Raw genomic sequence first — 12,580 nt, 5'->3', positions numbered from 1 at the left:
CTCATGGACCCAAACTCAATAATGGCTATTTATGCAGTCTTCTGGCTCCATCTTCGTGGGCACATCAGCAAATTCTCCGTGAATAAATTCGAATAATTTTAAATTGGATATTTTGTCTCCGTTTGGCCAAAAAGTGGAGAAACGACAATAAATAATTGTATCTTCTTATTTTCCTAAAAAATATATTTATTCTGATCGAAGAAACAAATGAGCAGAAAGATCTTAGAATCTCCAAAAGTACCTCTGTACCAACTTTTCAGGATAAAATGAAATGAACTGTGAAGTAAGTTGAAAAAATGATTTTATTTCCAGGTAGCCCCAGTTAATCCCACAACTCGACACTGCTTATGAAGGAAACGGGTTCGCATGTACTCAGAGATGAGCCAATGATGCAGGAAGTGGGGAAGGACAAAAAGCTCATCTAGCTTGTTCATCCTCAACTAGGTTGTTTGCAAGTAATAAGTCTTGGTGGCTGGTGCCCACTCCGCTCTTCAAAAGAAAAACAAAACATGAATCAATTATAACACCAAAACAAGGGCCAAAAATAACAACAATTTTCTCCTTTCTTTTTCGCCATCATATCCTGAATGGTTGATTCCCAGATCTAATGTAGTCCACCTTCATCTTCTGCTGTGCTTTCACGTTGGAAGTCTCCTGGAACGGGTTTGGTCCGTTAAAAGATTGTCTGGATTTCTTTACCTTCTTCACCTTCCCTCGGTCATACTCCTCATCCCTGAAAATTATCAGACATAATGAGGCCTTACAAGAACAAATTAGAACAACTATTGATTACTGAAATTGCCAAAATTGGATTATTCGAGGTAGGGAATGTAACTCGGTTTATCATAGATTAGACATTGGAATGCAGAATCTAAAATCATTTTTAAGCGGCCGCAGGTAGGAAACATATTTAATTCAGTGTCAATGACTGTTGGAACTTCATGTCAGACCGAAAGAAAATCATATTGCCAAGTCAGATAAGTATCAGACTCATATGTCTGATGGAGAGTCAAACTCTTCCAACAGTGAGTCCAACAAAGCACTCAATAAAATCCATCCACAATTTTCTTGGAAGTGTAGCTTTTGTTATTTTGGGTGCCCGGTTTCTTAAAACTGCATAGAAAACCATAAAACTCGTAAGATTTGAGGTTTCAACTGTAGTATGGATGAGAAACATATACTCTGATCACTAAATCTATCGTAACCCTCGCAACTTTGTTACCTATTCAACACAATTGAACATAACGATACTGTGTTTGTTACCTACCATGTTTGTGTCCTTATAATTCTTAACACTAATGCCTTTTAGTTGTAATAAAATATAACAAATGAAGAATTTTGCTGTCATGATTATTACTTGCTGCCAATTTTAAGGTCCATAAAAGCAATATAGATCAGTCCTACATATTTTAACATACAAGGTAGATAGAAATCAAGCACAATCTTCTCATATGTATTGATTAAATACTAAGAAACTAGCATTTTACTACAAGAGAAGCAAGTTCTCAAATTAATAAATATAATTTTAGTAGTTCATGTTCTACACTATTATAAAAACTTTCCCTGCTCTCTTATCTCTCTTCTCCTTCCAGCCAAATCAGACACTCAAATGTACCCTAATCCAACTCTTGCATCCATATCCATGCAACACCAGTTATCTTGTAACACCATTTGTTCCAGTAAAGTAGTAATAGCTAATTGCATTCAGACAGTGCTGAGAAAGCTGTCTTAGATGATCCAACAAAGTCTACTTGCAGCAACTGCATAATCATGGCTAGAAACCGCCAAGCCAATCAAATTTGTGGCTCACTCTATATATGCCCCCTTTGCCATTCATTCCGTCAGAGAACTGCGTATGCTGTCGTTCCCAGCTTATTGAATTCTCACATCTTTTATCTGCATTATCTTCTCTTTTCCTTGCTTGACCCTTTAATGCAAATCCAAGCCCCTATCATTATCAGGCTCTTGACAGATATTACTTGAACATGCTCAGACAATTTTACTTGTTCTCTTTGACTTAAAAATTGACGGAAAGGTTATGCGTTCACTATACTCACTTCAAACCCTCTTTATAAAATATAGCCAGCAAAATGAATCGCTATGTTACGTAGACTTGGGTCTGTGGTTAGAGCAAGAACACGTGTCAAAGTGCAGGATCCTTCCAATCTTTAAGAACTTCTCACAGACGATGTCTGTCTGCCATAATCATACCAATTTGTCATGGGTTTTTTGGAGTAAATTGAATGGTCCAGCCAATGTAGTAGCACCATAAAATCATAGCTTAAAAATCTGTAATTTATACATGTTGCCTAAAACATTCTGGTTTTGGCATAGCCAGGGGGGTCAGTTTATACCTTCACAGGTTCATTTAAATAGTCAGTTTCTTAGTCAATGTTAAATTTTCTAATATTCTTCTGCATTTTGACTAACTTAACTTTCACTCCCAGAGTCAGGGAGCAGCTCAAGTTTATGATGCAGTGATAATAATAATATATTATATAAAGCAAGACCGTTTCATGACAAATAACCTGATAGTACATAGAAATTAGATATAAGATTCCAACATCAATGCATTTGTGCTTTTATTGATTGAAGGAAGCTTAATCAATCTACAGGATGAATATTGAAATCAACACATCTAGATTTTTATATTCTATCTCTCTAATCTCTCAACCAACTTAAAATGGCCACGCAAAGCTTATTGGACGTGGCTAGGTAATTATATACTAACCACCTAAAGACTGATCAGCCAACATAATATCTGACAATCTAGTTAATCATAGTTTTTGGACTCTGTGATATAATTCCTAGCTCATTATTTATCCTGCATAGTTAGGAAACTCACCACTTATCCAGCACATAACCGATGCTGTTATTTCTTGAATTTTCTGGTCCCCGTGCCTCAGACTTGGCCAATTCAAAGTCATCCCACTGTGCAACTGCATACAAACTTGATTAGCTTGCTACAATTCAAGTGCAAAAAAGATAAAAATGAAGGGAATCAAACAGGAAAGGCAAAACCCATAAAGCATGGCAAATACACACCGGTGGTTTCTTTCAAACCCCTCATCAGCATACTCATAAATTCATGCTGCTGTGGCCCTTTCTCATTTGCATCTGTTTCTCTTGAATTGCATTCATTTGCTGCAGAGCTCAAACACCTTTTCACTCGCCTTGATGCAGCAATCATGGAAATATTTTTATCATTTCCCTCCTCTATTTGTCCATCAGTGACCGCAGAATCACCATTACAATAACTATTATCAATCGCTCCCTGGCTATTATTATCTTTGATAGAACTAGAATGGGAGCGTTTTCTGTGGGAATGTATACCAGCTTTAATGGCCTGAGATGTCAATGTTGTTTGCTCACTTATGCCAAGATTGTCTAGAACTCCATTTTGGGTCATGTTTCTAGAACTTAACTGGTGTTTTCTGCTTCTCTTGCCTGTTCTACTTTTATGAAGCCTTAAAGAAGCGAAAAATAGCCGCTTGCGGCCAAGATACATGTGCCTCAATGAACATTTTGCAAGCTTCTTCAGCTGCCTGTCTGTTTGGTAGAACTGGGCAACTGAATGCTCTCTGCCAGTTTCTGCAAAAGCTTCCTTCTGACCATAACCATTTGAAGTGCTTTGTTTCATTGAAAGTTTGGCCAACCCAGGTTCACTCAGAAGGCTTCCCTCATCATTCTGGCAGGGAATGTTGCTTGAATACTTATTCTTACTGCCAGGGGCCTGGATAAACAAACAGAACAAGAACTTTAGCTTGATTCAAGCAAATCAAACATGGAAGCTGCAACATAAAGTGAAAAAAATGCTACCTGTTGCTCCACGTGTTTTTCACTAAACACTCCCTTCTGAATGGACTGTTTCATGGGACTTGATTGGTTGGGGAAAATAGAAGGCTTATTTTTGCTGTCCATCATGTTGTTCTCTGTGAGAAGTTTCTTGGCATGTTTCTCAGTAATTTTGGGGGAGGCGGTGTCATTCGGCTCGGCAGTAAGGATATCTGACTTCATGTCTGCATTACAACCATTACAGAGATGAAATCTATCATTTGATTGGACGCCATGGATAAAGGAGGTATCACTTCCATGATAAGTGGTGGTGACAGTATTGTCCTTTAGCAAAGCTGGCTGTGCTAAGTCTTCCTTCAACTTCTGGTCCCTAGTGGATGTTACAACAGGCATCTTCGGATCTTTACAAAAAGGTAGCTTTTTAGGAGCTGGCAACGTTGTTTGCTGCAGTCCCTCAGATATAACACCACCATTTCTGAGCAAGTTTAAAGCATCTTTTGGCATCACTTGGCCATTATTCTGTGAGTTCTGTAAAGAAGAAACCACTTCCTGTAAGGGGTGATCTGATGAAGTACCACCCACAAAATCAGATTGGCGATTACAATCAGACTTAATTTTGGCAGAGATACACTCTGCAGTGCTTAATCTTCTTTCAACTCCACTATTTTTAGCTGCTCCATTTGAGGTTACAGCAGATCGAGTAACTAATTTATTTACAGGGCCATTAGCATAAAGGTTATCTTTGTGAGCAACATCAACTGATCTCTTGATTAAAGAACTTCTATCACGGACATAGAATAACATGTAGGCTTTCTGTGCCAATACAGTCTTCTCACTGACTTGTCTGACCTGCAATGACATGAACATAAAACCCACTTAAGAAAAATATAACATAATACATGTACATAAAACAGACTTCCATTGACATGATTCGTTCTTTATAACAACACCTAAGTCGGTTTCCCATTTTTCATCCATTAATTTGCTTCCTTCCTTTTCTTACAAATTCTCTACGCCAAGAGGGAAAAATTTTCATCATTAAATCTTCCAAAATTGATTGAACATGGGGTATAAATTCATCCCTCTCCCTCTTCTTCTCTTTTTTTAACTTTGTTATATTTGGTGGTAAGCTGTGCTGATATATGAGCAAGTTTATCAGGAAAAAATCATATATCCAAAATTTCAACCAGAATGAATTTCAGAAGGATTCACCAGGTATACAAACATAAAGACAAAGTAAATCATCAATAAATGAATTAGCAACAGAATTATGTAAATAAGATAATGACATGGAAAGTTATCTCTGATCTCAACCTGGTTATCATCAAGCGAATGCCACGTGCCACTTGAAGTACGAACATAACAGTAATAATGACCAGAGTGGGTACTCCAACCCGCATGTACTAGTACACCATAAAGAGTATATTTTAAATTTCCTTCCTGCAAATACGGATGAAGAGTCGTATAGTCAAAAAGGAGAAGGTAATGGAATTTTCCAAGATGATGAAAGCCCAAAGAATGTGTACACTGACATGTGCATCACTGACGAAGGGTTTCAAGTCTAGAGTGGGCTCAAACTCAACTCTTTTGTTAATCTTTTGTCCAGGAATATGAGAACCAAAACGCTTAAGATGAATTGTGAGGACACATGGGGCCTTATCAATAGTAAGCTGCTTCAGGGCTCTAACTTTTTCTTTGCACCGTTGGCATTGGTACTGCCTCCCCTCTCCATCTAACTGCTCCACTTCAGTGAAATGTGCAAGTGCCTTGCGCAAAGAATCAGCCTTCACTATTTCCAGACTCAAATCTAAGAAGGGATCAAACTTATTGGAACAGTAGGAACATTGCATGCATTTCACCTGCAGCACATTATAGAGTGCTCAGCCATAAACATGTTTGAGAGAATGTTTTCATTGGCAAGCGTCTGTTATAGAAGTACATCCCTAAGTTACCTGACTCCTGAGACGACCCCCAAAAATCTTGTGGACCAAACTTTTTTCATAAGCACAAGGAGACTCACTTGGGACTCCAGAAGGCAAACAGCATTTGTGCATGGACTCAAGCAAGTTAACCATGTACTCATGTGCATCTTCTTGTCTGTAATTGCGAAAATTGCGAGATATGCCTGACCATGTAGTCAAGAATTTCAACTCTCACACCAAAATAAACAGCAAGGTCAAGAACTACCATACTGATTACCATTCATGAATCATCCATTCCAACATTTTAACAAAGTCTAAGAAGATGTTTTCTTAATTTGTTAAAAAAAAAGAAAAAAAAAAAGAAAAGAAGAATCTGCATTGAGGATACATCGCAAGTTCTTGACAATATGAGAAGGTGACAATATCTTCCCAGTTGATTGTAGAGCAACCATGACATGATTCTGAAGAGCGCACATTGCACAAAATCCAGTGGTATGGCCTACAAAAACAAAGATTGACTAGAAGTTAGTAAACAAAATAACAATAACTAATAGCAGCAACAAACTCAACATCTACTACGTGCAGTTTATGTATTGAACTCATGCACTTGCATGTATACAAGGTTTATTTTTAACTGCATAAATTAGAACACTAATCACGTCATTTCATCAATTTGTGAACAATGTTTTGCTTTATTTCTTAAGAGTATAAGCCAGAACAAATATTCATCACATAGCTAACCTATATCTGTACTTTTTTTTTAAAAAAAAAGACAATTCTAAATTTTAGCAATATTCAAGGAATATTATGTCTGTCAATTTTGTTCCCAAATTAATTCAAGGTTGCTGGTCATTTGGATAGGTTTCCCCTTTTTTGTTACTAATTAACACCAAATCCAATCAGATCTTATTTTCCTTTCCAAATATAATCCTATATTAAGTGCCATATAATCTAAACTCCACACTTCCTCAACTAATATCTTTAATATGAGAAAGATAAATAGAGAGAAGCTTTGTTTGGGGGAAGACTAGCAGGGAGGAAGACATTCTTTTCTCTCCTCAACCAATACCACAATTCCATATATATTTGACTGTCCATCGAGCCTTGTAGCACTTTTCAATATGTACTGCAAATGTTCTACTTTCACATAAATATTTCCCACATGAAACCTGCTCTACATCAATAGCTTGCTCTTTTATCCAGCACACAAATATCAACTTGCCTTCCCAATTGTATTGAACTGAAAATATGTTCACAAGTAATTGCTTTTAACACTTAAGTATGCAAATGAATTTCTAAGACAATTTCTCAAATAAACTCACATTTTTGTGAACCATAGACTATGGATCAAAAAAAAAAAAGATATTTACTACAAAGCATACGTAATTTGAATGATTAGCCAGTGTAAATTTATATACCTTGACAGCTAGTATTGACTATAATCATATAAAAATATTGACAGTCTATTTAGTATCGCATTGGCAATTATATAATATTGTGAAAACAGTGTATCTTTTGTAGAGAAAACAAGGAGTAACAAGCATGCCCATAGAGCTACTAGAATATGGAATTTATAAGAAAATCCAAACAGCAGAAATACCACACAAGAAAGGTAAGTCTTCCAAGTTATAGGAGAGTTATAGTGAATTTATAGGAAACAATACAAAATCAGGGGGGAAAGGCAATTTTGCAAGCTCACTGCTATGAAATTTTTTTCATATTACACCGAGAAACAAGCTGCCAATTAAACAACTATCTAGTAAGAGGCCTATGATTACTTGTCCACTCAATACCTTAGATTATTGAAAAATAGTGCATATAACTGACACATAACAGAACAACGAAAGGACCTCTAAAACCTAACTTGCAGCTCCATTCACTTAACAAAGGCTTTAGAGATTATACCGTTAATTGGAAAATAACATGTGGAATAGCCAGCATGCAGAAGACAACTCATACAATCAAGTACCATCTAAGCCCCAGATACGACATGCAATCCCGAGAGTGATACAATTCTACCGCAAATTCATTTACTGTTAGCTAATTTAAAAGACTGTTAGGTTTCGCCTATAATAGCTGACAGCTTGCACCTATTATCCTTTCAATCAAATATGCCTTGGCGTCTTATTTATCATTAAATACATGCATCATTAAACAGAACCTTGGTGCTCCTAGTGAACATGCAGTATCTGATGACACACCATCAAAATACTTAACCAGATGGACAGGGGCATTTGGCCAACAAGTGAACACCTTCATCAACAAAGATCGTAATGACTCACCGGATAAGGTGTCATATCCTTAAGCTGCTTATGAGTAAATGTCATTGCCAGACCATCCCTGCATATTCTAGGAGCTTCATATGGTTGAATTCTAAATGTTTCAATAGGTTGTACCCTTGAAATATGATGCCCCAATCATCAACCGGTTTGAGGATCGACTAAAATTAAAATCATTAGGTTTCTGCAATCTCTAAGCCCTTGCACCCTCCTTCTGCGAGGAGAATAGATGTCTGTTAATGATATTAAGATGTTTAGTCATTTTTATCAAAAGTTCTTCCAATGCAAAGACACCAAACATGGCAAGTCATCAGGTCATGAAGATATGGCAGAAACTGAAGTGTCTTTATCATTTGAAACAATAAAGCTCATACAAATTTTCCAAGCTTATCTAAATTTTTCAAAAGGGCAAATCAATTTTAGTGTTGAGACATCTTTTGAGCTCTCAACTCCAATTCCTTTCATAAGGCTCTTACATCTATGTTGCTATAATTGGCAAAATGCTGAGCATTTAACTCATTAAAAGTCTAGTCCTTTGTTTTGGACATCCAATTCTTAACAAGATGCCCAAAAGAAAGATGAACAAAGGGGCTAAAGAAGTTTGGCGAGCTCATAACCACCTACATTAAGTTCAACTAATCCTTAGAATATTTGCTTGGCTAGATTTGATTTAGTTGTATTAAGCCTACAATGGCAGACCACCCAACCCTTATTTCGTGGACTTGACTTAATACTAAAGAAACACAAATCAGACTATGATCAAGAAAAAACATATGAGATTATCAAATTTTTGACAGTTTCGCCTTAATCATCAAGATTATACTTTAATTTTGCTATATCGTTTCCAGAGTAAAAAATAGTTGACTTGTAGTTGATATAGCACAGAAACAATGCTTTCTTAAGGCATACTGTCGCAAAGTCAGCATGTTTTTGAACATAGAAAAGGACCAAAAATCCCTTGCTTTATTATTGATACATATTGATATTATTTTTCGATCAAAAATATAATTTACAATCTATCCACTTCAGCTGACATTCCTCTCTCAGACCCCATTAAACATTACCAGTGGTGCATTGACACAAATAAACCTACAATGACAAATATTGAAATTAATAGCGTTCCTTAAGTGATTTTGGTCAAAAAGAAAAAAATTATTCAGTAAGAAGAATCAGATAGACATGGTCAAGTTGCACTGTATGGAGGATTGCAACAGAAACAACAAACCTAAAAGCAGGAGAAATTAAGGAAAAAAATAATACATACATGAGGATTTATGTTTGCCGCTTTGCAAATAAGCTGCAAAAGGTTCAGTGTATGTCAAGCATTGGAGAACCGAATTAAGAAAACAAGTGTTACCAAGATTCTGCAAACCAGCACCCTGCAAGACATCACAGATTTTTGTCATCTACTAAAGGATTAGACATAATTTTCATTAAAAATGCAAAATAATCAGCAGCATATATGGATAATTGGAAAGGGAAAATATAGAGGAGAAAGCGATTGAACTAATCTTTCTCAAAAGAATGAATAAAACCAACAAATTGATGCCCAAACAACTTGAAACATTAATTAAACACATCAAACTATCATCTGAAATAGGGAAAGAAAATGCCCGAACTTACAATAAAAAAGAAAAATTGAATGCCACGTGCAAGGAGCAACTGTAAAAATTTTAGAAAAACATTTAACAATGTTGACAGATAAATCCTGCAACTTGTCCCTGATCACTCAATAAATAAAACATGATAACCCAATCACCGTCAAAGATACACAAATCCAGTACTCCAACAAACCAGAAACGAGAAAACCATACAGAATGAACATCAAAGCCAAACCCTGAGGGGGAGAAAATCAAGAATCCTAAATAAACTCCGAAAAGCAATCCAACATTAACCAAGAACAAGACCCGACTCACGATTCTCCGGAAGGTGATCCTAAAGCTGAGCTCCGGATCCAATCCATGTTCGTAGAACTCCCCGCGGTCCGATATCTTCTTCCCCGCCGCCGCCGCCGTCCGAGCCCCGGGGCTCGGCGCTGGCCGGTGAGAATCCGTGCTGGAATTTAGGGTTTCGATGTGGAAATCCCCCCCGGCGCGGGCGATGGGGGAGAAAGGCTTCCTTGCTGGATGGAACTCAATCGTCCTCGGCGACGAGGCCGCCGCGGCCTCCGGCTTCTTCGCCTTCGCCAATCCTTCCGCCATCGGGGCCGAGGTCGGATCCGAAAGCCTAGGGCTTTGTTAGGGTTTTGAGCTCGGCGATCGGCAAAAGGGCGTTCTTTTTCTCTCTCTTGCGAGCTCTCTCGCTCCTTTTCGCTCTCACATGGCCGGAAGAGCGAGTGGAAAGCGGAGATCGGGTGTGGGATATAAACCCTATACCCTTCTCCGGTGAGGTGCTCGGGGTACGTTTCGGTGGATTCAACGGCTGGGAAAGGCCCTGGGGTGATATTAAGAGTTAAGACGGGAAAGAAGTGATCGGAGCCGTTGATTTGCGTGGAGTGTATGGGCGATATATGGCTGGTGGGCTTTTTTCACTTGGACAGCTGGAGATTAGTGCGATGGTGATAAAAATTTCTTTGAGCACGTTTTTCACATCATTATATACGCGGCGTCGGGTATAAACCCGCATGGCTTCGTTGTCTTCTTTTGAGGTGAATCTGCCACGCGGCCTAAAGAATCTGTGTCTGAACGCAGCCACAACCCTGCGGTGACATCTTTGGGCCAGTTGGCCCAGTCCGGTCCATTAACACTTATAGCTAGAGGCGGCAATCAGATCGAATCAGTTAAGATACTGGACAAGTTGGATATAAGACATGTTTGTTCTTTCACTAAGAATCTCATGATCTCACCATTTTGTAGTAGTTCGCATGAACATGTGAGGGACTATCCTATCTATTCACTCCTCTTTCAATGAGCCCCAACGGTCTATAAAGTGAAGGAAAGCGCATGGTGCTATGGTAAAGAAAGCTCAATAAACACGATACAGGGCATAGCAACAATGAGACCATTGATCATATAAAAAGATATGTTGGACCTTCCTCGATGCTTTTGGATAACTAAAGAACCGATCCAACAGCGATCAATGACAGAATGATACAAATAAATCAAAAAGTCATTAGATTTTTGAGTTTTTCGTTGACTTCTCTCTTTATCCACCAAAAAGCTTAGCATATGTTTCGCCGTGGGTGTGAGCTAAAAAATGATAGAGGATGGACAAGAGACCATTTAGAGCAATAACTAGCTTTGATGGCATATTTAGTCATATTTATTTAGGCTGATAGCAAAGCTTTGCGCTGTTAGGATTTGGCTTGAGAGGTAAGTGACATATTTGCAAGCCTCTAGCCTCATGCAAATTGGGGGAGGAGGGTTAATAAATTGCTGACCAAATTTCTAGAATTTGCTGCTCATACCCATATTTATTTTAAATGGATAGAATGTAAATGGGATACTAAAATTATGGAAATGAATACAAATATAAGTCAGATAATTAAACTTTATAATCACAAAATTATAGATATTACTAAATGGAAGTAACTCAAATTAATTGCTGATCAATATGGTAATTTATTTTCTTTAGAAATTCATATATATTATATAAAAGTTAAATAGGGTAACAAATAGAATTAGATATTCGGATATGGATGAAAAAGTTGTTTATCTATATCCGTATCTTTTTTTCTTTAATGGATATGTATACGATGTGTAATTTTGACTTCAGTCTGCTTCCTATAAAACTCAATCTTCCGATGGTTTGCCGGGAGCGCCTCTCTGTCTGCTACTTTTAACTATTCCTCTAGCTGGACTTGAGGCATACAAATTAATCAAATGCTTAAATGTTTATCTATATGCGGATAGATTCGAATACAAAAATGAATCTAAATAAATATTATCCAGTCCTTGATTCTTGCTTTCCTAACGTGTAACCGGCTGGACAACTTAGCTCTTGGTCCTTAGAAGGCCTACAGTGTTGGTTGGATATTTCTTAGAAGTAGTTAATATGAAACATATATGGATTTTAGATGCACAATGGTTTTTGGATGGGAGGCATATATAGATTTATTATTTTTTTTTGGTTGTTGCTGTTTTATGATCCTTTGACTTGGCATTTGATGCAAATGCATGCATCTGTCAAATGAAACATATATGTGAAGAATGAATTAATTTCCAATATAAGAGCTCATCTTTTTTAAAAAAAAACTTTTCATAATAAATAAGGAAAAAAAGCTTTCACTCATATTACTAGAATCTCATGATCGATAACATAACTTGTTTACAAAAGTTGCCTTCTTTCAAAATTCTACGCTAATTTAGTAGTTCTCTTTGGATGTTAGGAAATCAAATCTGGCCCTTGAGAATGGGAAAGTAGGCAATGCTTAGATTAGCATGTGACTGGAAATCATTCGGGTAATGCTTAGAAATTAGGTAAGTCTGAACAATACTCATGTGACTGGATTCCCATCTAAAACACTACAACTTCAGCTGCTCTCAGAGGGACAGCAGAGATTACCTTTTCAAGCACTATACAACTTGCAGGCTTTCTGAATCCCCTCCATAGGGCTAACATTTAATATCCAAAGGTGTCCCCCAT

At 37.3% G+C, this 12,580-nt stretch overlaps 1 protein-coding gene across 2 annotated transcripts; it reads right to left on the bottom strand.

Moving 5' to 3' along the window:
• Positions 1-201: 201 nt before the first annotated feature.
• Positions 202-10,418, bottom strand: LOC103710420 (ubiquitin carboxyl-terminal hydrolase 23-like). Of its 2 annotated transcripts, none has more exons than XM_026805933.2 (10): positions 9,913-10,418; positions 9,261-9,375; positions 6,106-6,216; positions 5,748-5,920; positions 5,328-5,654; positions 5,110-5,235; positions 3,820-4,644; positions 3,046-3,733; positions 2,846-2,939; positions 202-733 (listed from the first exon to the last, which is right to left on the bottom strand). In XM_026805933.2, the coding sequence occupies exons 1-10, from the start codon at positions 10,195-10,197 to the stop codon at positions 577-579; spliced, it is 2,901 nt and encodes a 966-aa protein (XP_026661734.2). In that variant the 5' UTR covers positions 10,198-10,418; the 3' UTR covers positions 202-576. The 2 variants fall into 2 exon arrangements, with proteins under 2 accessions (XP_026661734.2, XP_026661735.2); XM_026805934.2 differs by having other exon boundaries at positions 5,379-5,654.
• Positions 10,419-12,580: the final 2,162 nt, after the last annotated feature.

This window comes from Phoenix dactylifera, chromosome 7 (genome assembly GCF_009389715.1).
Source record: "Phoenix dactylifera cultivar Barhee BC4 chromosome 7, palm_55x_up_171113_PBpolish2nd_filt_p, whole genome shotgun sequence".
NCBI classification, from domain to species: Eukaryota; Viridiplantae; Streptophyta; class Magnoliopsida; order Arecales; family Arecaceae; genus Phoenix; species Phoenix dactylifera.
Note: the sequence above shows the minus strand (reverse complement) of the source record. Positions and strands in the feature narration are given on the sequence as shown.